At 40.0% G+C, this 23915-nt stretch overlaps 1 protein-coding gene across 1 annotated transcript in view; it reads right to left on the reverse strand.

The window, feature by feature from the left end:
• myo15b (myosin XVB) overlaps window positions 1-23915 on the reverse strand; it is a 56760-nt gene that overhangs the window by 30077 nt on the left and 2768 nt on the right. Inside the window, exons 3-28 of the mRNA XM_084342168.1 lie at window positions 20279-20343; window positions 20110-20173; window positions 18693-18802; window positions 18466-18540; window positions 16556-16649; window positions 16350-16453; window positions 16172-16235; window positions 14456-14569; window positions 14185-14346; window positions 13991-14104; window positions 13856-13914; window positions 13450-13573; window positions 13249-13344; window positions 12766-12897; window positions 12066-12191; window positions 11899-11976; window positions 10418-10566; window positions 9853-9898; window positions 9634-9758; window positions 8729-8843; window positions 8466-8641; window positions 6599-6692; window positions 1222-1284; window positions 1008-1065; window positions 753-877; window positions 15-110 (exon numbers count right to left, since the gene is read on the reverse strand). Of these exons, the coding sequence (XP_084198294.1) occupies window positions 15-110; window positions 753-877; window positions 1008-1065; window positions 1222-1284; window positions 6599-6692; window positions 8466-8641; window positions 8729-8843; window positions 9634-9758; window positions 9853-9898; window positions 10418-10566; window positions 11899-11976; window positions 12066-12191; window positions 12766-12897; window positions 13249-13344; window positions 13450-13573; window positions 13856-13914; window positions 13991-14104; window positions 14185-14346; window positions 14456-14569; window positions 16172-16235; window positions 16350-16453; window positions 16556-16649; window positions 18466-18540; window positions 18693-18802; window positions 20110-20173; window positions 20279-20343 (2628 nt within the window). The remainder of the gene's footprint in view (window positions 1-14; window positions 111-752; window positions 878-1007; window positions 1066-1221; window positions 1285-6598; window positions 6693-8465; window positions 8642-8728; window positions 8844-9633; window positions 9759-9852; window positions 9899-10417; window positions 10567-11898; window positions 11977-12065; window positions 12192-12765; window positions 12898-13248; window positions 13345-13449; window positions 13574-13855; window positions 13915-13990; window positions 14105-14184; window positions 14347-14455; window positions 14570-16171; window positions 16236-16349; window positions 16454-16555; window positions 16650-18465; window positions 18541-18692; window positions 18803-20109; window positions 20174-20278; window positions 20344-23915) is intronic.

Raw genomic sequence — 23915 nt, forward strand, 5'->3', positions numbered from 1 at the left:
TGGCTTCCATATACCAGTTTGTGAATCTCCAGGGCAGTTCTGGCATCTTCAGGCTCCAGAGGGGTGAGGGGTCTCTGGAGGGGGTATCCTTGAGGCTGGCACCATGTATCCTGACGAGAACACAACATTTACTTTCATCCATCCAGATGTGAGTATGTCATGTGATTACTGTCAAGAATGATACACCGTTTAAAGTCATGTTTTTACAGACATGAAAGGGCTCCAGACTTACCTTTTCCAGCAGTAGCACTTGTGCTCCATAGTGACATTTTTTCAAGCACCAGCACAAAAATTTTGGAGCACCACATAAATCGTCATGCACTGTAATACCTTCATTTCTATTCCATCTTAATTGTGCTACTGATAAATACATACAATATCTAATAAATACAGAATTTTACAGAAATAACATTTTACTTCAGTCTCTCTTTTAAACTCAGCTCTGACTGGACGAAGTGCAAGCACTGCTTTAACAGAGGCGGATGGAAAGCTATTTACACACCAAAGTCTCTAATTTCTACACCATTAAACCATTAAACCATTAAACCATTGAATTGCGACAGAAAAGGGGCAAGATTTAACGTGTCTACCTGGGTGATGTGTTTCATTGACATCATTTGACATGGGAATGAATGCCAAATGCACCCTTACCCATTAAAGACAGAGGCCAGATATTAGGTGGTATTAGACCAGTGTGAAAGCAGTATTATAAATGATGAATATGTATTTGTGTGTGCTCCAACCTTGCTCACCTTTAACATGGACTTGGCATAGCGAGAGAATGGGTATCTGTCAATATCCAGAGGCAGGGTGAGCTTGTGTTCTGCCTTCACCTGTGGAGGTGCTACCTCTGTGACCCCTGATGCACGCTGCTGCCCTGGTGGACAGAGATGGGACAACAATCACAAACGGACAAAACACAATGGCAGCAGAGTAGCTGCTAGTATATGTGCACATTGTAGTATTATCAAATCAATCCTTCAGCAGAGCTTTTATATGAAGCTGACCTGCTCCACTGCGAAGTCTGGCTGACAGCTCAGCAGGGATCTCCAACATCCCCACATCCTAACAGGAAAACATCGTAAAGCAAATGTTACAGTACGGATACCACAAGAGAAATTAGATGGGTACTTCTGCTTGGGTTTGAATCTGAGTTTCTGGTGAAACATTACAATAGGATCTCTATAATACAGGATTAGATCAGTCATTGTATTCCCTTACCATTCCAGGAGAGACGGACTTAGTCTTTGTCACCACCTTTACTTTGTTCTTCTCGTGAAATTCCTGAAATGGACACACACATACACGGACAGTTCAACATACTGCTTGTCATATACTGCGACCAACATCTCATAAACATCAAGACATATTAGTCCTTGATTTAGCCTCCTTCACCTGAAGTTTGCTGCTGATTCAGTGTGTAACTCTTCCGATGAGTTATCCTCATGTTATCCAGGTACATCAAGTACGCTCAACACTTCCTCATCTCAGCTCAGTGTGTTCAATCAGAACTATTCTTAGATACACGTCCTGTTATATACTCCTGCAACACCCACAGGCCTGTTGCCCCGCCTCATATGACAGGCCACGCAGTTCCAAGAGTCCAGAAGGTTTATTTTTTATCAGGAGGTTTACTGCTTACAGAAAGGAGTTGCCTCAGTGCAGCAGGGCAGCGTCACTCAGATATGATCAAGGCGATGATCCGAACTATCCTATGTATCTTTATTCCTCCCAGTATATGTGTAGTCAATGGTCAGTAGTAATTGGGCACCACGGTAGCTCAGTTGGTAGTTTGTAAGTCCCATGTACAGAGGCTGTGTCCTCTCTGCAGCGGCCCAGGGTTCGAGTCTGACCTGTGGCCCTTTGCTGCATGTCATCCCCTCTCTCTCTCAACCCGTCATCTCTCAAGCTCTCCTTTCAAGTAAAGCCATGAAAAGCCAAAAGAAATACTTAAAAAAAAAAAAAAAGAAAAAAGAAAAAGAATGGTCAGTAGTTACTGGATACAGCTAACAGACCAAAGCCTAAACTGTAAACCAATGTGAAGTGTGCAGTTCAGATTCAACAAGGGTGTGCACACGTATTCATGCAGCAAACACTTAAGTAATCACAGTCATCAAATAACTTAAGAGAATGGGTCTCTACAAACAGGCAGCCCAACCCTGTTCTACCTCCACATGAGAGGATTTATAATGACTGACTCCCCTAAACCACCATAAAGAGCAGCTCAAAACACACTAAATCATTTCCTAAAATGCTAACTGTGACCATGTAATTTTGTGATATTCATAAGGAAAATGACGGTGGCCCTGAGAGTCAAAACACAAAAATATTTCAGCTTTTGTTTTTTCACAAACAAAACAACATTTAAGATTATGGAAAATGTGGGACAACACTTGTTTGTGATTGGACAGAACCCAAGGGGGCATGCCAATTGTTATCTACTGTAGGTAAAAAGTTACGATATGTCAGTAAAAAGGTAGGAAAAACTATGTCATCTGGTGCTAAGTATAAGATAATCTACGGTTGCCCTGAGGGTCAAAACACAACGACATTGCAGACAATAAGACATTTCACAAAACATTTCAGATCACAGAAAAGGTGGGACAACACTTCCTGTTTGTGATTGGACAAATCCAAGGGGGTGTGCTAAATGCTATCTGCTGTAGGTAATACCCTGACTATGGATAAGTACCTCATACAGCCCTGCTTTAAAATACTGAAGTATTCCTTTGAAATGTCCTGTGGAACCCTAAAATGTGCGCTTGAAATAATAAATAATAAGTAGGACTGAGGCTGAGAGTAGTTCACAATAGAGACAGGAAATGACATCTACTGTACTTATCCATAGTCAGGTTATTACCAACAGTTGATAGCGGTCAGCACGTCGCCTTTGTTCTGTTCAATCACAAACAAGAAATGTTGTCCCACCTTTTCCCTGATCCGACATGTCAAGTTTCGTGGACTGTTATTTTGTTTTGTGAAATGTCATCGGGTTTTCTAAAATGTTGTTGTGTCTTGAACCTCAGGGCCACCATAGAAATACAGACAATTAACTGAGACTCTTTTCAGTATTGGAATGCAAACCATGTGGCTCTAGTGTTGGGGTCACCAATCAGGTTAAACCATAGAGTGTTAACATAATGGGGATCTGAGGAAATTTACCACCACTGGAACCACTGGTAAACACAAACAGACAAACCCTCTTAATGCTGTGGGAGAAAACCTTAGCATCCAGAGGAAACCCAATTAGACACAGGGAGACCATGCAAACTGGACACAGGCCAGTAGAGCTGAGCACAGAACCTCTACTCAGTAATAATATAGATTGCTATGGCATTTTTGTACAGGCATTCATGATCTCCAGGGGATGAATCCCTTGAGTTTGGTGACCTCATGACTTTTCATCTGATATGAAATGTCTAAAAGAACTCAACATTCAAAAGGTGTTCTTGAGATGTAGTGTTGCACTTTATAAAGGCAGGGGACTCCTGAGAGACGGATTGAACATAAAAAGAAAGCCGAGATATCCTCTGTTTTACTCCCTAAGCCCCCCAAGCCCTGGACTATATTTCTCATAATTCCAAACCTATAGCATCTTATGTGAGAGCCTCTTTGTCTGGTAAAAGACAACATCTCTAAAACTTCCCAAGATAACCCTGATGACAATGCTGTGACATCATCAGGGTTATTTCCTCAGCCTTTTAAAGCTCCTCCAGAGGATTGAGAGCAGTACTCATGACAAGTTAACTCAACTTGATGTGTTAAATCAGTAGAGTGGCCCTTTAATGACTGTAAAAACTGACAAAAATGTCATTCAGTTCCGCAATAAATATGTACTTAGTCAAGCTAAATCTTTTACATTATATCAGAGGTAGACAACACTGACTGACTGGTGTTTCTTTTGGCTCCAAATCTATCTGTCAAACTCCAATTCTTGTTTTTTAGTTTCTTACACTTTCTATTCTAAGGTACAGCTCATGATGAGTCCAACTAGGCTTGAACAGCTGACATAGGCCATCTGTGAGCAGAAACCTGACAGCTCCTCTGTTCATAGTCCAAGCCTCATAAAACAATAACACCAAATAAACTGACAGTGTTACAACGGCAGCAAAGGGAATAACAAAAAGAATAAAATGGTCTGTCTAGGTCACAGCAGTGGCAAGAAAAGAGAAGAGATGAAACACACCAGCACCAGCCAAACAAAGTGTCTCTAGACTGTTTTGAAACATGATACAGACTACTGAAGTCCCTAATTTAATGATATTCAGGGTGTAAACTTGCTCAAGTTAACTAAATTAAAAGGCTGAAAGAGACATTGTTGCTTCTGATCTGATGCAGATGGGAAATAAGAAGAGCGGCCTACCTGTTAGAGCTGTGGAGCTGGAAGTCAGACAGACAGGTTTCAGAGGGCGGAGGGAGAGATGCAGGGCTGCTTCAAATTTCACTGAGAGGGGTTGAAGTCCAAGACCGGAGTGTGAGGTGTAAGCAGGGTGTGTGTGTGTGTGTGTGTGTGTGTGTGTGTGTGTGTGTGTGTGTGTGTGTGTGTGTGTGTGTGTAAGACATGATTAATGCAAGATAAGAAAGCTAGTTAGAGGAACAGAATGAGATTTTATGAAGGGGCTGTAATATTGCTGAGGAATAAATATGTACAGGAATGAACACACCCAACACATCATATAATCACACTACTCTAGCTTTAATGTCCCTCTGTATTAGCAAACAGAGTCCAATTCCTACATCAGAAAATCCTCCAAAAATCTTGATCTTAGAAATCTCCATTTAAATTAAACACACTCCACATTTCAAGTGATTTACAGAAATTAATAGAAAATGAAAAACAGACTAAATTCAAATAGCCTACACCAAGCAAACCACTAACATTAAATCCAAGTAAATATAGTGAAATCATTTATACAATCAACAAAGTCCTCAATCTGTGTAGCATAACGTGGAAGGGCAACGACATGAAGGGGCTGGTCCACTCAAAATTAGATATCCGTTTCTGAGATTTCTGCCTCATCATGATGAAGGTGAACTGAATTGGCGTTCAGAAAATACATTCAATTCAATGGCAACACTTGGCAAACTGTGTCCTTTGCGTTCGATAGACAGAACACACAGTTGTTGACAGTTTTCATTGGGACTATTTATTCAATAGAAGTTCCACTGAAAACTGTTCAGTGCAAGCTCTGTGGATTATCCTGCATAAGAGACTGTTTCTCTGACGTGTGGCTATTATATCTATAAAATTTTCAGTTACATTTTGGCCTCTTGTTATGGTTAACATGTTAGCAAACATTTGCCTCTTCACACATCCAGCATACACAGAGCAATATTAGCATGTTTGTGTTCAGCTAATATGAGTAATGTCGCATTCGACTGTACTCAAAGGAACAGTCATTCAAGTCGGAATTCCAATCAGAAATTGAGCAAGATCCACCAAGATGGACTACACCAACATAAACACAAACCACAGCAGTATGCTGGTGCAAACAGTGAACAGTTCCAAACTAACTAAATAAACAAACTCTCTTTGTTTTCCGGACTGAATAAACTGAATAAACAAACTGACCTTAAGGGACAACACAATTTATACTGTTTTACTCTGTTTATATGCGGTGGACCCTGCCACCATTCTTGCTTCAAACAGTGTTCTGGGACCTTATTTTCCTCTGTGAACAGCTTGTTTAATCACTTAAAAAACAATACACATTTCTGAGTTTGTATTATTACCTCATTAATATTGTAAATATTGAAATTCTGAGATGGAATTTCTTCTATGACACTACATAGTGCCCCTTTAAATGTGCTAATCTGTTAAATCAGCTGCTGTAGTTGATGAGGAAGTCCATGTTTTCCCAAGCTGATGGAATGAATACCAACCCAGAACTATTGACTACGGATTGCAGGGTTCAACACTGACTCTCATTTTAGCTCTGTTTCTGGTAAATGCTAAATGTTCCTCTATGTTTACCAGCTATGCTAACTGCATTCATTTTGCTGTCTGGTGCTGAGCAGAAAATTAAAATAATTTAATAAGGGCTTCGTCACTATATTAAAAACAAACCAGCTGGTGCTTGAGAAAAGGCTGATGAATTTCCAATCTGTTAAAACAAAACAAGGAGCTAAAAGAGACTACATGGCTCTGTAGAGCTGAGGGGAACTGCATCATTAATGGCAATCTCTGCATGACTCGAAAGACATTTAGAGAAAAAAAAAAAAAGTATAATAATGTGGGTGAAGAAAGTAATGGCATTCATTCAGGGTGAAAATTTTCAATATATGGAAATTGTGTAAACACACTGTTGACATAATACAAGTAGCTCAATAGCTGAAGCCATCTGAGAGAAAATAACACAGAAAGGGATCTTAGTAAAAACTACACTTTGACCCCAAACATGATCGTCAGAGCGTTATCACTGAGGCATATGTTTCCTATTCCACCTCATATGCTGTTGAGTTAAGCTGCTAGTATTGTGTAAGAGAGATTTGAAGCAAAGATTTATAGCGCAATAAAGTCAGCAAACAGAGGGTTGCCAAGAAACCCAGTCAAGAACAAGGAGTGGGGATCTCTCTCTTTCTCTCTCTCTCTCTCTACCTTTCTCCAATGGCGTCTCTTGATGGTGTTCCTGGTTATCATCATCACTGCCCAGAACTGGGTGAAGGACTGCCTGAGGCGCTTGTAGTACTTCCTAGAAGAAGAGAGGGGGCAGCGACACACAGTACAGAGTTTATCACTCTCTGACCTGATTTCAACCTGCAGGTGAAAACTAACTCCCCTCTTTTCCCTCTATTCTTCTCTCATTCATCCTTCACTATACGAACACATTTTCACTGCTAGATCTCTACATGTTTTCTTTCTGTGAGGTAACTGGGTATGGCAACACGTGGAGACTCTATCTATTAGTTAAAGTGAATGAATGTGGTATTGTACTTAAGTACAGTTTTGAGGTACGGTGCTCACATTTCATCTACAATGTTTTAGATGTTCTCCAGCATCCTGTACTCCAGTTATTTTGGACTAAAGACCTATAATGTCACGTCCCTATTAGGACCCCTCAAAAACCAAGCCAATAGTAAGACTTAAAGGAAGTGGATCATATCAGTCAAGAACTGGACTGATGTGACTTTTGCATGGCTTTCTGTGTATCAAAGAATTTAAACTGAACAAATTATTAAATGTCTCTTCTGCTCAGTTATGAGTCCTCCACACCTTTCAGATGGTCTGGGACCACCATGTTTGACAACATTTTGCAGTAGCTTGCTGGTATTTTCAATACATTCATATTTTGAATAAATCAAATATTCATATATTCGTATTAATCACTGCAATTTATCAACAAAGTTGTCAACCTTTTTTTCTTGGTTTATTATGTATGACCTTTGAATACGTTTTTGCAATTGAGTGGCTTTTTTATTCAATGCTATATTTTGTTGTACTTTCATATTATATGTACATTACCAATTAGACTTTTTACAAAGAAGTTTAAACTACTTTTTCTAAGTAGCTTTACTTTTTAACCAAACCAGATTTCTCACTGGATTAGCTTTTTTTTTAGTAACTTTGGTAATTTGCAAAGCTTTCATAATGTCATAGTAGCTCCTTCAACACTGAAATCAATAATTGAGACAGCTTTCAGTTTCTTTGTACCACATACTGAGTCTGGGTCCCGTTTCACCAAATTTGCAACAGGCAAGTGGCCATTTGCAACATAAGATAATGTTTTCCTGTTAATTTTCAAAATTTTCAGTAATCAAAACTGATGCCATCTACAATCCATGCATGAATATACAGCAGGTGAGAAGTTTAACAGATGGAAAAACTTGCGTGAGTTAACAGCTAGTCATTCATATTTTGCACTGAACTGTAGTTTGTTATCCTCCTGTTTATTCCGGTATATTCAATTAAGATTTTATATCAAGAATCCTTCCTTCCTTCCTTGTTTTTTTTTTTTTTTCTTTATTACTTCGGTCCCTCTCTCCACTTTTCCTCCTTTCTCATATCTCCTATCTCTTGATCTCTCTCTTCTCTTCTTGTTTAATTTCTTCTTTCATTCTGTCATTCATTGTTTTCACTTTCCCTATCTCTATCGTTCCTTCTTCCCCTTTCCCTTCTTTCTGTATTTTATTTATTCCAAGTTTTCTTTTGTTGTTTCTTCCTCTGCTCTTCCTTACAGTAAGTACTTTTCCACTAGAAACTTGACTGCACTGGTTACTGCTGATATAATTTTGATTTCAGGACTTGTACAACAGTATTTCCTGTACTTTATTAAGTTATTTTGTCATTAAAGAGGTAAATAGAATTAAGAAAAATAAGCTGAACAAAAAAAGGGAAAAATCACATCAAAGAGCATTCATGCTACATCTGAGGTGACAGTCATTAATAATGACTATTATGTCTCGTAGATGCAGCTTGATATCATACCCTGATATTCTCTCCTCTCTGCTCTCCCTTCTGTCTGTACCTGGCCTGGTGTCCCCTGATGTGGCTCTGGATAACGATGGCTTTCTGTTTGAAGAACTTGAAGTTCCTCCTGCACAGGAAACCTCTGATGTTCCTCTGGATGGTGATGGCAGCCCAGGTCTGGGTGCTGCTCCACTTCTCCTCCAGCTGCTGGTACAGAAGCTCCTTGAGGAACACCTAACACGGATACACACACATATTAAAACATGTTGACGTGCACAGTCAAAACTTGTAATCAGTGTCATGAATTAGGCATTGAGGCACCTTGGTGAGTCCCAGCTGGTACTGTCCCTCCTCTATACAGAACATGTCCAGCAGAGCCACCGTCTGCTCTCTGTCTGACGCCTCGGTGAGGCGCTGGGTCAGGAGCACCCCATATCTGTGAAACAGAAACACACACTTTCTTTAACCTTGTGAGATAGGGTGTTTTTCCACATTTTTGCTAATTTCTCAAAGATTAATGCATATATTTTGATTTAAAAAAATCTGGTTTATTTAGGTGGTTTTTGAGAATGAGTGATTCAGGTAAAAAAATATTTATTGTTATTAATTTGATTACTGTAAATATTCTACACTATTTAAATGAATACATGTACATGAAACACATCAAAGAAATATCTAAACAAACATTAAAGAAGTGCTGTGATTAGCGGTGGGCAGTCCAACAATTTTGGATGGGGATCAATCTTGAAAGCGTCCACAATCTACTCCAATCTTCACATAACATCACTGACTAGCACATCCACGCTAAGTGAACATACCAATAAAGTGATGTAGCCAACTAGAAAAAATACCAATTAGACAAATTAATTTACGTAGCTTGTCCTTGGGTGACATATTGTAAACTATGCAATAAACCCTTTTACAGGCCTGTTTGAGTTGTGAGTGCTTGAAAAGTGTTATTTTATAATTATGTTATCTTTTTGCTTCTCTTTACAACTTCAAATTAATATCAGGATATAATCATCATTTTGACAACTGTGTAGTATCATCAGTGTAATATTCTGTTTTAATGGTGCAAATGAAGAAATTCATAGGCTGCATTTCAAAACTGAGAAAAAGATTGCAATTTGATTGCGATTAAATACATTGTGATATTATCTTTTGGTCAGATCGCCCACCCCTTGTTTTTATGGTGCATGTGGGCCTGCGATGTGTGTTTGCAGTACCTCTCAATGAAGTAGGAGTACTGTATCCGTATGGGGAAACCCTCTTTCCTGATGTGGATGGTCTCCAGCATCCCAGCATGCCTCAGCTGGGCTGACACATAGTCAACGTCAAAGATCCCTGGAAGCTAACAGAGGACATGTGAGACACAGTACATGGTCGTACATTGATGCCGGATGTTAAGATAATGGTCATCATCAGTTTAAAGCGTCTAATATTACCTTGACGTAGTTTGGCTTCAGGCAACGGACAAAAGTGGTTTTGCATCTAAGAGTTAAAGAACATTGACACAGATTATTTATCAGGAAACATGATTACCTTAGACCTACATGCATCTAAAGAGAGGTTGAGCAACATGTGACAGCTGTTTTATAGAACTGTAATGGAATGAAATATCAATAGAGTACAAAAAAGAGGCACTACCAACTTTAGGCATCTGGAATGAGCACTAACCAGTACAGGTTAACATGTGGTTGACATGTTTTCATCAAACATCCTGATTTAAAGAATTCAGACCTGTATGATGTGTCACTGAGAAGTCGCTTGTAGAACTTCTTTCAGCGATGATTCACACCAAATGAAAACATTACAAACTTAGACCAACTATCATTATTCTCATATTTCTTTCCATGACATTTACTAAACCCACAGTCTCCCCAAACCACAGCTGTTTGATTTTAAACACATGTAGTGAAACTGAATACATTCAAGTGACACTCTTGGACTTCGCGCTAACTCATAACTCTGGTAATGATCAGTCAATCAGTCTGCTCAGTGTGTTTTTACCTCTCCAGGCGGGTGGTGAGTTCAGTCAGGGACTGAAGGAAGTGTGAAGCAGCAGTGGAGGGCTGCTGGCGGAGACCCTTCCCTCTCCAGCCCAGCTCTCTCTGCTGGATGTAACCATCCTGAACCTTCCGGAACAGCTCAGACACCATCTGACAAACATTGTCATGTGAGGAAAACATGCAAATTCAGTTCATTGAACTGTTAAAATGTGTTTGTTTTTGTTTTTTTTATTAGTTTTTAAAATTCTATGGATATGGTTTTGGAGAAAACAATGTAAATCATATTGATGCACATTACCTTCAAAACTGATCAATTATTATTTTGTAATTATGACTTCTGTTTTTCACAATTATAACATCTCACAATTACAAAAAAATCTCATAATTGCAATGCATCTATGAGAGATCTAAAACACTGCAACTTAAGGCAAGGCAGGTTCATTTATATAGTACTAATCAGACAAAGGGCAATTCAAAGTGCTTTGGATAGACACAGAATTGCATTAAAATAAGACATTAAAACAAAGAAAAAATTAAGATCAAAGGGCAACTCTTCATATTTTACATATTAAAGTGTTTTTTCAGGTCTTGGGGAGTTTTACTGCATATGTGTATGTGTTAATATAATATAATATAATATAATATAATATAATATAATATTATAAAGCCTCAAGTGATGTCACTCAGTGGTTTAGTTGCATTTTGGGCAATGTGGGCTACAGAATTTCATTAAAAAGAATATGCGGAATAAAAAAGGTTATATCTCTGGTTCTGCTCTATTGGTCTTAATCATTTGTTTCCAAACTGTCCATAATAAGTCCAACTACACCAGTGGACTGCTTTTCAAAACAATGTGCCTACATCACCCATAATGCAATTTAGCCATTGAGTCACATCACTGGAGGCAATTTATCAGATTACATGCAGCTTCCTCTGGAGCCACAAAAGGCTTTATATTCTTTTACCCATATGCAGTAGTACTACATAAGACCTGTAAACACACTTTTTAACATTTGGTGGAGATACCCTTTAAGAAAAGGCATGTTATAGACAAAAAAGGAAAGACACAAGAAAAAATACTATTGCATTTCACACATAGCGTACTGAAATGCAAACACATAACATAACAGATGTGTCCTGGTAATATTAGAAATTGGTGAACATACCTGGATATCCATTGGATATTTTATCACTTGTGTGATTGACATTTGAATCTGTCTCCCAATCTCCTATCTCTGTTTATCTGTCTACTGTCTCATGAGTCCTTTAATTTGTTAGTTACCTGTAAAGCACTTTGAACTGCACTAACCTCAAAGACACTATATTGTACAATTTGAATGACCGATACACAAACTTGTGTAATTTGACTACATAATGTAATCAAAAGCCGAAGTTCAATTGAGATTTCTCCGTAGCCGCTATACACATTTTGCAAAAGGCTCATATCAGCACCTTGTACACGTCTCAGGGCAGTCAGTTCACCTTTAAACGACTCCTGGCGAAAAGCTCCACCACTTCTGTCCTGAACTGGTCGTGGTTCTTATTCAGGAAATTGTGAACCTGGGAAAAGAGAATTTTTAATAGTAAAAATACAAATGCTCTCACTGCACTGGCTGCTGCTGCACAAAGCAGTGTGCTGTGCCCAATACCTGATAAGTGACAGCTCCAGCATAGTGATAGACAGTGAAGACTGGCAGTGGGTTCTTGGGCTTGGCATAGTAGGGACTGTTCCCATGGTGGTAGTGGCACTTCTGGAGGAAGGTATGGTCTGTGGCCTGATGGGAAAAAAGGAACCACAGATAAACAGTAGCACAAAGACATATACATTTTACACTCCCTCACACAAGGTCAGCAGTAGAACAACATGGGAACGTTGTGTCATAACTTCTCTGAATGTGTCAGTTCAGGTTTTTTTAATCACTAACAATGGACAATGGCACACTGTCAAATAAACTTAGCTGTTTCATTAAATATAGGGCATTCCCTGTGCTCATCAAGGTGTTGGTAGGGTTGTGAAAATAATATATTGTCTTGTGTTTAATAACTTATCACAATACCGACCAAAGTTTGTGTGTGTGTGTGTGTGTGTGTGTGTGTGTGTGTGTGTGTGTGTGTGTGTGTGTGTGTGTGTGTGTGTGTGTGTGTGTGTGTGTGTGTGTGTTTGTAGGCATTTGTGCTGCACAGTGAGGACTGGAGCAAGTTCTTAACCATCAAAGTAAAAGTGAGGACGTCTGGCTGGTTGTCACGACACTAAAGGGGTGTTTGAAGGTTTAGACTTGGTTTTAAGTGTTAGGTTGTTGTTGTCGATGAGGATCCTCACAATTACAGAAGTAGCATGTGTGTGTTTACCTGGGGGAGGCAGGTCTGGTCGTCCAGTATGCGGAGGATGCCGTGTGGTCTGGAGGAGATCAGCTCCAGACAGGAGTGGAAGTTCTTGAGAGGCATGGGATACCACTGGATCTGTTCTGTACTGTACTCCTCCTTCAGGACGCACACACGCAGTAATATAGCAGACTACACTCAGCTTAAGTGTTTGAAGGCATTTACTAAAGCTGCTCTTTGGCAGTTTTACCCCAGCTACCTGGTTTCAAGTGCCCCCTTGTCCCTCAGAACAGAGTTACTAGGTATAGTGGTTGAAATCTCCCCCTATGAAATGGGGGAACCCTTCAACACTCATATGTCATACAGTTGATGTTGATGGGTTTTACATTATGACCAGACATTTAGAATGTGTTGTCTTCAGCTGTGGTAATTTCTCTTTTGTTACTGTGACAATCCTGGTATTATGATGATTATGTTGATCTAAATGGATCTTGTATACAACCCACTGACCTGCTCCTGGGAGATCACTGCCTTGTTGACGAAGTGCTGCAGCTGCTCATTGGCAAAGTTGATACACAGCTGCTCAAAGCTGTTCACTCCCAGGTCCTGCGGGAGAACACAGCGGAACTGTGACGTAACATCCAACACCACAGGCAATTGCTCCGTTATTTCTAAGTTTTTTTCAGATCTCAGTCCACACAGAACACCAACCTCAAACCCGTAGATGTCCACGATACCCACAGTGCTGTCCATCTCTGTGGGACTGAGCCAGTCATTGATCTGCTCAAGCAACCAGTCAAACAGCACTGAATATAAAGCTTTGGCAATGGCGTCCCTGCAAGATATCACAATGAGGAGAGGGGTGTGTGTACTTTTAAAGTTAAAACTTAAAACAACTATACGGCACTAAATCTTCACATCAAGATCACTCAATAGTCATCAGGTGTACTACTCAGCATGTAAAAAGCTTGGAGGAGGAGGAGCTATTACAAAGCATGATGGATGGACAGATGGCAGGAAAGCCTCCTCTGAGTGCTAGGTTTATTTTGCTTTGAGAGACTTGTCTGCTATTTGCACTTGCATCCAGCCACACCAACATTTGAGGACATTTTCTTACCTAGATTCTATGGCACTTTCCACAGACAGAGGGCAGTAGATCCTGTCATAGGTCGTCTCCTATGGATGAGAAAGCTAATCAGCTCTCACATGTGCAGAAATATGGATGATAACAGGTGCATGAGAGGCTACTGACTGTGACTCTGTGAGTGATGACGGTCTGCAGGGCCTCGGAGGAAATCTGCAACAAACAGCCAACCCTCCTGGCCTCAGCTTCGCTGAAGATACGAGCCACCTCAAACGACTCACTCTGAAGCAAAAACACCAACTGATGTATGATATCAGTGTCTCATCTGTCCAATTCTCACTCTCTCTCTTACACATACGCACCTCGTATGAGCTGAAGCACATGTTGCCAAGCTGCAGGATAGAGGAAAGGATGGCCCAGACGGTGGAGATCTGATCAGCATGCAGACCGATGGTCTCAAAGCACTGAACCAAAAGCTGAAAGTCTTGCTTGTCTTGCTTCCCCTTCAGTTCACAGAAACCACCCTTGAGAGATAAAATAAATGTGTGACATATATAACAGATAAAGAGGAAGAGAAAATATTATAAAAACCAGGGATGAAGAGTAGTCTGTGTTTATTGATGTGTGATGTACTTGGTTCAGGTAGTAATAGGTCTCGGCTCCTTGCAGGTAGAGCTGCTGTTTGTCCCAGTTGTTCATACCTGCCAGCAGCTCATAGAACACATGGTAGTTCCTCTCCTCATTGGCCTACAAGGGAAATAAGACGAGACCTCCGGTGACACTGAATGAGTTCATGACTTCTGATGACCATCTACTTACAGCATAAACTAACTTACCAGAAACCATAGCTTAATGAAACATAATGCCGCTCACACATTAGTGGCTTACTTACACTCCACACTAGAAGGAAAGAGTGAATCATTTAGGCTCTGTAGGCCATTAAAGGAAAAGTCCACCCAAAAATTACAATTCAGTCATTATCCCCTCACCCCCGTGGAAAGTTAGTTGAAGTTCCGTAGTCCAAAAAACATTTCTGGACCTTCGCAGCAAAACAGCATTGCAGCATTCTCCTAAATAGCTGAAGTAGCTTGGGACTCGTTTAAAAAAAACAAAAAAACAGCTTTCTCCAAGTCTCCAGAGGCCACGAGATCCCAAATTGTAAGCAGAAATCTTTACTGTGGCTGCTCAGCTAAAACCGTTAGCGTGCACCTTGTCGGCACACATACTCGACCGCACAAAGACGGTGTAGATAACTTATTTTCAAATCAATATGGGATCCCTGGGCTACTGGAGACTTGGATTACGTCAAGTCTTTCCGTTGGCATCGAGGGAGGAGATAATGACTGAAGTTTCATTTTTGGGTGAACTTTTTCTTTATTTAGGCAGCGTTGCTTTGAGCTAAAAGCAAACATCATGCCAACATGCTCACAATGACAATATTAACATGTCAATGTTAAACAATTAACGTCAGTCAGGTCTTCAGGTCATAAACTGTTGGGATAAATTAAAATTAAATTCTGACCATGTTCTGGCGCTACAGGAAAAGTAAGGTGATCATTACAGTTATGGCCATGTATCCTGCAGAGAAAGCTGTTACAGAAATGTCTGTAACAACTTTCATGACAATCCATACAATATTTGTCAAGACATTTCACTTTGAACCAAAACATTTCAACCTACTGTTGGCACTTGACGAAAAGTTAGAGGATCACCAATGACGATGGACATACTTCATTTGTTAAGATAAAACTTTGATCTGTCAGTGGTGCTAGGTGGAAAGTCATGGAATCACAAAGGTAATCAGGATTCATACTCTGGGGATCTTGAACATCTATACCAAATTTCATGGCAATCCATTGAACATTTGCCAAGATATTTCAGTCTGGACTAAAGTGATGTACAGAACAATCAAGCAACATTGCTATCCCTAGAGCCATTTCAGCATGGCTAAAAAATGAGGATTAGCTATTGGGTCAGTTTTATAGACGGAGGTGTCCTCTATCAAGCTGGGAAAGCTGAGCCTCCAAATTGTTCATTTTCAAAAAGCAAATGCACTTAAACAGAAAAGGAAGTGGAGACATTTCCCTACAGACCAACACAAGTTGATGTGTGATATATTAGGCAAAAAGCCAATCACAAAGTTGTTTATACAATGACAGATTGTACAGCAGCTCTATTTATGCTGTACTGTATGTGCAAAAGCCAATGTGATGTGTTGGGTTTTTTTTAATCAAAAATGTGTAATCTGTTTGAATCTGAGTAAATTTGCTTCTCCAGCAAATGGAACATCATGGACTCCTCTGTGACATCTATTGAAAGCACACAGCACACCTTATTCAATATTCTCACCTGAAAGACAACCCTGGACTTCTCAAGGAGATATTTGGACAAAGAGGTCCCTACAACAACCCCACTGTCAACCAAGATAAGAAACAGTTGACAAATAAAACAGCTGCAACAGATTCCATTAGGGTGAGCAACACAAGGAACACACTGTTTTTCAGAGAATATAATTAGGTTGACTCACTGGAGAATGTGGATGTGGAGGTACTTGCCAAAGCGGCTGGAGTTGTTGTTGAGGATGGTCTTGGCATTCCCGAAACTCTCCAGGATGGGAAAGACCTCCATCGGCTGGTCAAGGAGGAGAAGGACAGAAGTGCCAACGCTTTGTTGCTAATTTATCAAACTGTACATTAATGAAGGTGTTCCCCTGTGCCTTCCACAGTGAATTACCTGTCGCAGGTTGTCATTTCTGCCCTGATACATGGAGCTGAGGTAGTGGACTATCAGCTTGGTAGCTTCAGTCTTCCCTGAACCACTCTGCCCACTACACAGGAAATATAGAACACCTGAAATATGACAGCTTTTTAAAAGTATTTTTGTACATTTTATGCATTTATTAGATAGCTGATGATAGAGAGATGACATGCTACAAAGCTCCTTGTCTTTTTGCAAACCAGGGGTGCTGTGGCTCAAGGTTGGTACCTTAACCCCTAAGCTACCAAGGCATCCAATGACACAGCTTAGTCTTAGATTTATACTTTGTAACATGAAAAATGTAATAAATTCTACAATGATGCTAGCAGTTCTGTGAAGCTGTGATGTGTATAATACACGATGCTGAGGTTTAACAGGGTCCTTGTTGAATTGACTTGTTAATGCATATGGTGGAACACTTGAGTTCTGTTTACATGTACTATAAAGCCGCTGTTAGCCAGTATTTTAGCAATGTGCACAATGTGTCCGTCTCTGAATACTTCCCCACCCCGTCTCACAGCCTCAAGTATATTAGTTTCTATTGCAAATGGATGTCTTTAAGGTCTCTCACACATATATTGTTTATTTCTTATTGAAGGCTCAGCAATTTCCTAAAACAGCTAATCACTGCATTTTCTAACAAATGTTACTCAAAAAGGAGGAAATAGTGCATTCTTGGGGACTATTTTCAGTGGTGGATTGATCCACATTTGGTGCTACAGTGAGTATTTCTGGCAGCAGGACGGTGTACATGGGACTCCCCAAGCCTCCTAAGGCTCATGGTGAGAATTTTGTTTAGGAATACTTCCCTCACAATAATTTTTGCGTTACCTCGAAATACGTTTTTCCTTTCGTTTCTTTTGAGCTGCATTATTATGGATCAAACACACCAACCTCTTCGGCCTCTCCCGCGGTCTTCTGCTGTCCACTGCCTCCGGGCTGCCCCGTCGCTGCTCTGCAACTCAGCCTGTCTGCTCTACCTAACTAGCCCAGAGACACTGCAGCTGCGACAGCCAATGTGTCAGTGTACCGGCAGGGCAACTAAGATCATAATCCGTAAATCACCGAATGTACAGTTAGGAAATAACAACACACGGTAAGACTGTCTGAGATTTTCTTGGCCCTGGTAATGTTTGTTCACTGGACAACAAGAGGGAGATCTGAGATCTGTTGCTCCACTGGTAAGCACACCGACCCTTTGGCTGTCGCAGCTGCATGTCTCTGGGCTCATTAGGTAGAGCAGACAGGTTGGGTGGGTGGAGCAGCAGCAGGGCAGCCTGGCAGCAGCCTACCTGTCCACTTTACCTAACGAGCCCGAGACACTCTGACAGTGATGAGCAGCTATGGAGGATGAGTGACCCCAACAAGAGCAACAGAAGACTGGGGCAGAGGTCGAAGAGGTGACTGTGTTAGATCCATAATAACGCAGCTCAGAAGGAACCGAAGGAAGAACAGTATTGTGATGTAGCGCAGCAAAGTAACGCAAAAGCATTGCGAGGCAACCCAAAAATTATAAAGGTAAAGGTACAAAAGAGTAGTCCTAAAAAACTTTTTGCCATGACCCTGAGGGGGCTTCGTACAATAGTGTTCCTAATTGATGTGTTTTAAAAAAAATTTGGACAATAATTGAGCAATGTGACACAAAGGTAAAAGATATATCAGGCACTGATACGCACACAATACTTGTTAGTATATACATTCATTGTTGGCCTGAAGAAAAATATCAGAAATAAGAGGGCTTATAATGAAAACAAAATGTATCTGTCTAAATTATAAATGGTGGAAAGCAATTTGTTTTTAAACCTGAGGCAGGAAAGAAAAACCCAGAGTTTTGCTAAACTTCATAGAAATATACCATATAATTGATGAAGTGTATTTGTTAGTACCTTATTATGATGCACTGCTCCTGTGTGGAGGCTTGAGACTGACTGAAAGCAGTGTCAGCTATGGCGTACACATGGCTGAGGCAGAAAACAACAGAAACCATCACTCATGATGAAAAAATGAAATTATTTTGGAGACACTTGCTGCCAGTTATAACATAGTAGTATAGTACATAGTACAATAAGAGAAAGCAGAATAATGTACAGCAGTGTGAGAGGTGTTTGCTCACGGTGGGTTTCTCTGCTGCTCTTTGCCCTGGTATTTCTGTCTGAGCTCCTCTGTGTAGATGTTAAGGGACTTGAAGGGGTTAATAGACAGCAGCATGTTTCCAATGTAAGTCTGGAAGAAAGAAAACGCCACAGGCGTATAAGCACACTGAAAGAAAATTAGTTGTGAAGGGGAAACAAATATCTGAAAATGTAATTAAGCAAAGAAGACAGTTTACAGTGTGAAGGTTTATTCTCAATCTTGGGAGCACATATATAACTTATCACCAGAGTAACCGAAAACTGTTGCTCTTTGCTAGCTATTCTTGACTGTAGCTAGCTTCCATTAGCTACTTCACCGTGGAACCAGTGGCCACAACACAACTCAACGGGCTCAGCTGCCTCCCAGTGGACATGAGACTGGGACTGAAAACAGCGTCTGAGACCGACGGATGCCAGTTTGAAGACAGGGGATACAATACAGAGGTGATTTACAGCAGCTCTGACCAGGACTATGACTCTGGGATGAGGAGACACGTCAAGCAGGGACAGGAGAGAGGTGAAGCAACAGAGGAGCGAGAGAGAGTCGGGCATCAGCAGTGGATGCAAATGGCATGTAGAGCCGGTGTATCTACACATCTGACTTGAGGATTTATTTTAACCACACCAGACATGATTGTGGAAAGACAAACCGAGGTTGTTTTGGTGAGTTCAATTTCGTAGTGTGTTCTAGGATGAGCAAGGAAATTAAGTTTGCCTTTGATCGCCAAAAGAGAGAAACTTGAATTCAGTAGGTGTGTAGTCCAATATTTTTTCTTTAGTCGGGAAAATAGATGGAGTATTTAATTTATTGACATTTTGTAAGTTTATTATGTTCATTTATTACAGTAATGGCTGAGAGAGCTAGTGAAACAAAGCAAACTCGCCATGGCATGCGTCTCCCAGCTGGAGCTACAGGGGCTATTAGACTATCATCTCTTGTAGTCTAAAGTGGTATAAGATATAGGACAGGCTGGGGCTAACTGGTTAGCATGCTAACTTCAGTAGACATGTCTGCAACACAGTACTGTACATAGACATATGTAAAGTAACAACACTGTTTCTTCACTCTGTTGATAATGAAACATTCATTATTTTAATGATTTCAACTAAAGAAGAACAACTTCACAGCAGCTAAAAATGTTGCTGACCACCAATGCAGTGGTGTCAAAGAATTCTACAGCTTTGGGTCCAGTTACATTTGCAACAGGGCACATGTCTGACCACACCCAAACCTGCAAAGTTTCTCTTTAAGCATTAAGCTATCATCCGTCTTTAAAAAACAAATGGCTATGAGCTTGTGAGTTTATATAAGATTACTATTCTGCAGCATGAAATTAAACATGAAATTTAACCACTTTAAAATGCTTCAGAGAGCATGAGGTCAGTAATGTAACTTACATAAATACAGTCACGGTGGAACCTCTTCTTAAGATTCAGAAGGACAGAGCTCTCGCACACCTCTCTGAGAACATTGGACAACAGGAAAAAGTGCATATTTATACTGGACTGGGTACTGTGGGTACTGTGGGTACTGTGTGTGTGTGTGTGTGTGTGTGTGTGAACTCACTCAAGCTGAGACAGATCCTCCACCTCATCAACCTCTATAAGTCTCTTGCTGCCGGGCATCACCACCTGAAAAACAGACATGAGAAGATACGAGGACATGAGTCAAAACTTTAGTCCCACCACCCTCCATTTGAAACTCTCCAGTTAGTCTACCCTCCAGTTAGGACCATGAACCTCACACAAATTTGCTCCTATCTTCTCTCCACTGCCATCTTCTTCTCTGGCTAACACTGAATTAATTTCTTTCCAAATAGTTAATGCCCTACGCGAAAGTCCTTTATGGTTTAACATGTGTTTGGTTTCTGCACTTCACTGCTGCTAATGGTCTGCTCCACTCATAACCTCTCCTCACCAGGTAACCAATCCACTGTGGAGCAGGGTGATAGATGATATTCTGCAATCTCATAGCAGTGTGTGGCGGTGTGTTGTATGCTCTATTGTATCTGAAATAAATAAACCAGCAGCAAGTCTTTTATGTCCAATTTCTTGTGTGCACACCGCTATAAGTGATGAAGTAGAACTGATAAACTTAGACATTCCAACCCTTAGCCATACATTCATTAACATTGAAATAAATGCATCTTGATATACTAGTGTGAGGAATTAGACAAATGGCAAGTAGTAAGGCTCACCAGTGCTAGAATGTTAATAAATAGATAATAGACAGAATAAACAACAGTCCAGGTAGAAAACTGGCCGGTGATTTGCATTGTGGAGATATGTGAAATCGGCAAACTTGTTTTAAGTAGCACACTGTAGTTTTGGGGAAGAAGTGTTAATCAGAAGAGAAAGATCTCCATCGACTGATTTTTTATGCCTTAAAAAACTAAATAAACTCTATTTGTTTTCACGACTGAATAACCTTAAAGCTGACCTGACCTGACCTTAAAGTGATAGTTTGGGTCTTTTGATGTGGGGTTATATGAAGTACTTATCCCTGGTCAGTGTGTTACCTGCAGTAGATGACCGTCAGCTGTCCGTCTGTGTGGAGAGGCGACACGCAGGGCTAGCAGGAAGCAGCAAGACTTATTTTAGCCACCTAAAATAAGTCCCACCTAAAGTAAGTGTTTTTAACATTTTTGGCGCTTTACATTGCTGTCAAACTGTCTTTTCCTTTGGTACTACATTCCACTTGTGTGTAGGAACGGATGCTGTACGGTTGAGGGAATGTAGTGAATGTATGGTTTTCCATACCTTGTTTTCCTCTGAGAACAACTTGTTTATTCAGTAAAGGAAAAAATAAATAAATATTTCTGAGTTTGTATTACTACCTCATTAATATTGCAGAATTTGAATTTCTTCTCCAAAACACAGTGTCGCTTTAATTCTGGTGTAATTTTAAGCCGTAACTATAACATTTAAGAATACATAGTAAAATATTTTGGTCTGACTTATCTGGTGATGCTGCTGTGCTTATTTCATGTACTACAGCCATTCCCAAACTGAAGAATGACGCAGCCCACTTACAGACTGGAAAATCACAACTCTGATTAACACACAGACTAAGATGAAGTATTTTACTATTTGTTTTTTCATAAACAGAATAATCCTATCCGAAAGTGAGCCTGAGGCAATGCAATGCAAAATAATAATCCATCCACATACACAACAGTTTGTAAACTTGTATATCTTTCAACACATGCAATCACAACAATCACAACTCCGTCATTGACACAATATAAAACATGCTTCAGTGTTGTATCGAAGTCTGTTCCCCAATCAATGAATGTTCCCCTTCTGTTAGAATTGAGTTTTCTGCAATACCACCCAGTGATGCAGGTTAAGGTTGGCAGATGGCACACATATCAATGAGAAACAGTCTTAAACACAACATCAGATAAAAACATGTCAGATAAATAAAGTATATAATGTAATTTAACTTAACTTGTTTTATTAGTTCTGATTCAATATTCAAAATATTATACAACAAGTATAATATTTTATGGTCATTTCAAGTTTAATAACAAATTGAAAGTCAAAAACGTTTTATTTATGTATTGTAAATGACCTCTCGTGGCCCATCCGTAGCGCCTTCACAGCCCACCAGCGGGCAGCACCCCCCCACCCCCACTCCCCTTGGGAATCACTGATGTACTGTATTGCTTTGCTAGCTTCTTTGATATCTACACAACAGCTTCATATCAGACTAATTATTAATTATTATTATTAATTACATATGACAGCATCAGACAGCATTTTAGATGAATTAGATGTATACACTTTGACACAACATCACGACAATTGACAATTACATTGCATGAAAGCTAGTTCATGGTGCATTGGTTTTCAACCCAGAAGTTATAGTAAACAAACATTTGGTCTATAGCTATTCTCCCATAGACCACTTCTCATTCTGGTAACACCTTGTTTGTTTTTCTTTAAACCAATCCCAATTCTCTGTGGTGGGGGAAGCTTGTTTCGGTGAAACATTTGTTGGGAGGTGAGGCCTGGTGTCAACATGAATAGATCCCTGCAAAACAAAAGGTAAGAGCTGCTAGCTTCAAGTTCAAGTTCAGGTTACTTTATTAGTACCCAGAGGTAGATTTTGTTTGCAGTAGAGTCCTCATACACACATATAGGAAAAACATAGAGGCACATATCACACATCATCCAACTTAGGACAGTGGAAATTAATGGCAGCTAGCTAAAATAGCTTGTTTAGGTTTGTAGCATTAGTGACCAGGTTAGGGCCATTTTCAGAGTGTAGGTTGTTTTTTCTGTAAGACACAGTGATTTTCAAAGCCCTAACATGTAGATAGCAGAAGGGAGGAGCATGCCGACTGAAATAGGCGCCCAATAGAAGGATGATGTATTTTTTTTAAGGCTAACCTGGAAGTTAGCCCTGGTTCCCTCAGCAATAAACCTATGGAAGTTTTGAATTTCATTTTGGATTATTGTTGAAAATATTCTCTGTGGCAAACACAAGTTTATGATACTGACACGTTTTGTTCAGCGAGATAATCTTCACAGATGAACACAGCGTCAATGCGTCAATCGCCAGGGGGTGTGAATCTTTAGCAATCTCACAATTCGATTCGTTTCTGATTCTGGGGTGTCAGATTCGATCCAGAACTAATTTTCGATTCAGGATTCTTGATTGCATTAATAGAAAAGGGGGTACCATTTTCAGTCTCTTGCTCCAGTATGCTGAGTGCCAAACCATTCACTGGTGTCCTTAATTTACTGAAACACAATATGAGACACAACTGGAAAAAAAGATAAACGATCTGCAGCCTTTACATTTTACATTTTTACATTTTCTATACAAGTTAACTGCAATAATTAATTAATTAAATAAATAATGTGAAAGCATGCATGCGTGTATGTGGATAACAAAATAAGTGCTCTGCTGTGTTATTAACGTTATAAATCTAGCTGTGAGAGCAGCCTCGCTGTTGCACTGTTTGTTCTGGGGGGTCCATCGTTGTACAAGACACTGAGCAGAAGCTGAGTTTTTGAGGTAAGACTAAGCAATGAGTTATTTTCTTCACCAAAGAGTTTGACTAAGTTATTTAATGTGTGCGTTGGTCAGCTAGACTCTTCTGTTAGTGCTTTTTTTTCCCGGAACGCTGCTCCGCTCCGTTAACATTAGTTTCTGGTTAATGGTGTAAAAAGTATTCACGAACATGTGGCCTACT

The sequence above is a fragment of the Pagrus pagrus genome (genome assembly GCF_965226575.1).
Source record: "Pagrus pagrus genome assembly, chromosome: 21".
NCBI classification, from domain to species: domain Eukaryota; kingdom Metazoa; phylum Chordata; class Actinopteri; order Spariformes; family Sparidae; genus Pagrus; species Pagrus pagrus.